At 39.3% G+C, this 5,000-nt stretch overlaps 1 protein-coding gene across 1 annotated transcript in view; it reads left to right on the top strand.

Moving 5' to 3' along the window:
• The window catches only part of LOC308380184 (discs large homolog 1-like protein), a gene marked incomplete at its 5' end in the record, with an annotated part of 68,679 nt that overhangs the window by 37,653 nt on the left and 26,026 nt on the right, over positions 1 to 5,000 (top strand). Inside the window, one exon of the mRNA XM_080857457.1 lies at positions 3,126 to 3,250. Coding sequence (XP_080713583.1) covers positions 3,126 to 3,250 — 125 coding nt within the window. The remainder of the gene's footprint in view (positions 1 to 3,125; positions 3,251 to 5,000) is intronic.

The following is a 5,000-nucleotide window of genomic DNA, read 5'->3' as shown; positions in this document are numbered from 1 at the left end:
TAAATTTTTGTTTTATTCTATAACCTACTGGCAACATTCCTACCAAATTTCAAATAAAAATATTGTCATTTAGATCATTTATTTGCAGAAAAATGACAATTGGTCAAAATAGCAAAAAAGATGCAGTGTCTTCAGATCTCGAATAATGCAAAGAAAACAAGCTCATATTCATTTTTAAACTACACAATACTAATGATTTAACTTAGGAAGAGTTCAGAAATCAATATTTGGTGGAATAACCTTGATTTAAAATCACAACTTTCATGTGTCTTGGCATGCTCTCCACCAGTCTTTCACATTGCCGTTGGGTGACTTTATGCTACTCCTGGCGCAAGAATTCAAGCAGCTCGGCTTCTTTTCATGGCTTGTGACCATCCATCTTCCTCTTGATCACATTTCAGAGTTTTTTTTATGGGATTCAGGTCTCGAAATTGGGCTGGCCATGACAGGGTCCTGATCTGGTGATACTCCATCCACACCTTTACTGGCCTGGCTGTGTGGCATGGAGCATTGCCCTGCTGGAAAAAACACTTCTCAGAGTTGGGGAACATTGTCAGAGCAAAAGGAAGCAAGTTTTTCTTCCGGGACAACGTTGTACTTTGCCTGGCTGAGGTTTGTAAAAGACCATAAGGATTGAACCAAAGCCGACTGGAGGGTCTCCTAGTTCGTCTTATCTGATGAGTCCAATTTCACAGTAGGTGCAAGACTCTGTGGCTTGTAGGCCTCTCCAGGTCTCCGTCTAACCATCAGACGACCATGTGTTGGACAAAGCTGAAAATTGGACTCATCAGAGAAGACGAACTAGGAGACGAACTAACAGCATCTTTGTAGTTAATTGGCCTTCTTCTCCCCAAATCCAGGCTACCAAATATCAGTGTTAAGACTTTGCATTGGTACATGACATTGTTATTGCATTAATAGTACTGTTATTGTTATTACGGTTACCACATATCAGTGATCATACTCTGCATTGGGTCGTGACATTAATAGTACTGTTACTGTTATTACGGCTACCACATATCAGTGATCATATTCTGCATTTGGTCATGACATTAATAGTACTGTTACTGTTATTACAGCTACCACATATCAGTGATCATACTCTGCATTGGGTCGTGACATTAATAGTACTGTTACTGTTATTACGGCTACCACATATCAGTGATCATACTCTGCATTGGGTCATGACATTAATAGTACTGTTACTGTTATTACAGCTACCACATATCAGTGATCATATTCTGCATTGGCATGTACATGACATAAAAGACACATGAAAGTTGTGATTTTAAATCAAGGTTATTCCACCAAATATTGATTTCTGAACTCTTCCTAAGTTATAGCATTAGTATTGTGTAGTTTAAAAATGAATATGAGCTTGTTTTCTTTGCATTATTCGAGATCTGAAGACACTGCATCTTTTTTGCTATTTTGACCAATTGTCATTTTTCTGCAAATAAATGATCTAAATGACAATATTTTTATTTGAAATTTGGTAGGAATGTTGCCAGTAGGTTATAGAATAAAACAAAAATGTACATTTTACTTTAACACATACCAATAAATAGTAAAACCAGAGAAACTGATAATTTTGAAGTGGTCTCTTAATTTTTTCCGCGGCTGTATATCCATAAATATAAACTGGTTCTATCAGTACTGTAGGATAAGACTCATATCTAAATGAATAACTGTATGTATCCTATATATATTTATTAATATATACTGGTTCTATCAGTACTGTAGGATAAGACTCATATCTAAATGAATGGGCTTGGATGGTATACATAACCTCAATTTTCTGCAGTCTCCATACCGGTCTTAGATCCACCAGTTTTACATGGAGAGTTTCTCCACACACATTTTTCATGACCCGCTCTTAACAAAGGCTGAATGTGTGTGTGTATATATGTGTGTGTACATATGTGTGTGTGTGTGTGTGTGTGTGTGTGTGTGTGTGTGTGTGTGTGTGTGTGTGTGTGTGTGTGTGTGTGTGTGTGAAAGAGAGCCAGCGGGGCTTCTCTGACCTCGAATCAGCATGCCTCTGTACTCATCACACAAAGAAGCAGGGTCTCTAACACACACACACGCTCCTCCAAAGGAACACGCTGCCAATGATGGCTGACACTGAACAGCATCTTTGTAGTTGATTGGCCTTCTTCTCCCCAAATCCAGCCTACCAAATATCAGTGTTAAGACTTTGCATTGGTACATGACATTGTTATTGCATTAATAGTACTGTTATTGTTATTACGGTTACCACATATCAGTGATCATACTCTGCATTGGGTCGTGACATTAATAGTACTGTTACTGTTATTACAGCTACCACATATCAGTGATCATATTCTGCATTGGGTCATGACATTAATAGTACTGTTACTGTTATTACAGCTACCACATATCAGTGATCATACTCTGCATTGGGTCGTGACATTAATAGTAATGTTACTGTTATTACGGCTACCACATATCAGTGATCATACTCTGCATTGGGTCATGACATTAATAGTACTGTTACTGTTATTACAGCTACCACATATCAGTGATCATATTCTGCATTGGCATGTACATGACATAAAATATTTATTTTTAAATTGATTTATTTAATTTATCGTTGGTCCTTTTTATTAGGCCAGTGTCTCAAGAAGTCAAGCAGAACAGGACAAAGTTGTATAGTGTCCTCAGTGAATATCATGGGGGGGGGAAGAAAACTAAGCTTTTTATTTTAAACTGCAATTCTATTTCGTTTTAGTTTCTGTGGTATTGTTCAATGTACGTTTTATTCATTGTTAAGTGTCATTTTATATTTTCATTTAGGTTAATGAAATTATATTTTCAATGCTAGTTTGAGTTTTTGTCTACTAAAGTAGCCACTGTGGGTTAAGGTTATAGTTCATGATGTCACTAACTATAATAACCGCGTTTGGTTAGGGTACATGATGTTCACATGCACACACATACACACACACCGCACAGTTATTTGTCTACTATAGTGCTATAAGTTTGGGTGTGTGTGTCTGAGGGTCTGAGGTGTTATGTGTGTATGTTGTGTCTGTTATGAATGTTGATTTGTCTCCTTGCGTGTGTGTGTGTGTGTGTGTGTGTGTGTGTGTGTGTGTGCTTAGGGTAACTCTGGACTGGGCTTCAGTATAGCGGGGGGAACAGACAACCCTCACATAGGAGACGACCCAAGCATCTTCATCACCAAAATCATCGGTGGGGGGGCCGCAGCGCAGGATGGACGCCTCAAGTATGGAGCTCAAGCACACATACACACTCATCTACACGCACTCATAAATACACACACTCACGCACACATACACACTCATGTACACACACTCACACACTCATACACGCTCATGTACACACTCATAAATACACTCATGTATACACACTCATAAATACACACACTGATGCACACATTCACACACTCATATACATATACTACACTGTTGAATACACACACTCACGCACACATACACACTCACACACACACTCATGCAGAAATACACACTCACACACACACACACACACACATACATGTATACACACTCATAAATACACACACTCACGCACCCCTACACACACTCATAAATACACACATACACACTCATGGTCACACGCTCATAAATACACACACACACACACACACACTCATGTATACACACTAGGGATGTGCATCTCATCACTGAGGAAGATGCGATACACATCTCGATGCACTGCCAACGATCCGATACATTAAAGATACATAAAAGCAGCTACTAATGCGATACGATACGATTCACCCCTATTGCGATGCAGTACGATTCGACACGATGCGATTCGACACGATGCGATTCAACAAGGTGCGATACAAAATAATGCAATTTTATATTATTCATAATGATTCATTTATTTGTCATACAACAAATCATTAAAAAGGTATCTGACAAAATATAACATGTATATGTAACGTGTGTAAGTGTTCTCTAAATGTCTTATTTTTTTATTTTTAACTGTAGGCCTACCAAGCAGTCACAACACAGTTTGCTTCATCCTAAACATGTGGATCAAATGCCTCACGCAATCAATTTAACTTATTTGCCCTATTTTAAGGTTTTTCTTTAGGTTTTGAGTTGATCCACATGATCAGGATGAAGAAAAAAGTATAATGGAGACTAGCTGCTAGATTTCCTTTTCCAATTTAAGGAAGGCACAGGTAAATTCAAGTAACAAATAGAGAGTTTAGCTACGGTATATGGAGTATATTCTTGTCTCTTCCTCCATCATCACCTCTGCTATTATCTTTAAAAATACCATGTCCTTGGTGCCGTGGTCTTCAAAGAAAGCCAGGTCTTTGAAACGTGGTTCAAGCGCCAGTAGCCCCTTATACATGCGTCAATGTAAAGCTGTTACATTGCGCCTACCACGATAGAAACTCGCGAACGTGTTACAATTGCCTCATGTATAAGGGGTCTAGATGTAAACCGTTAGTTTTTCCGCCGATCGTCTGAGCCTTTCGAGAGAGGTGGTTTACCACGTTCATTCGTCTTAGAAAAGGGCGTGTCAAATCAGGCCGATGTGTCATGACAAAACACCGCGTCTCGTAAGCCTTAAACTATCAATCACCCCCACAATGAAATATGCCATTACAGTCGCGACAAACTTCTTGGCATTGTGGTGCGCCCAAAACGCAAGCTATAAACGTAGCCATCCTAATGTAACCAAAATATACCTCTGCTGATATGCCTAACCTTCGTTCTATTTAGAATTTGTCTTAGCACTATGCAGGAATAAAATAGCATCTACAGTGTCAGGATTCAGGCGCTCTCGCCTGGCTTCTATAACGCGCCCTGCTGCACTGAAGGAGCGCTCACTCGCAGCACCTGTTGCTGGAACGCATATAATTCGTTTTGCAAGGTGCTGTAGTCGTGGGAACGACTGGCCTGGTTTCTCCCAAAAGGAAAGTATTTCCCTCTGCTGATCCTGCGTCTATATGGAAGTTTGTAGAGAGATTGCCG

Source organism: Sprattus sprattus (genome assembly GCF_963457725.1).
Source record: "Sprattus sprattus genome assembly, chromosome: 2".
Taxonomy (NCBI): Eukaryota; Metazoa; Chordata; class Actinopteri; order Clupeiformes; family Clupeidae; genus Sprattus; species Sprattus sprattus.
This window is presented reverse-complemented; position numbering and strand designations above follow the sequence as displayed.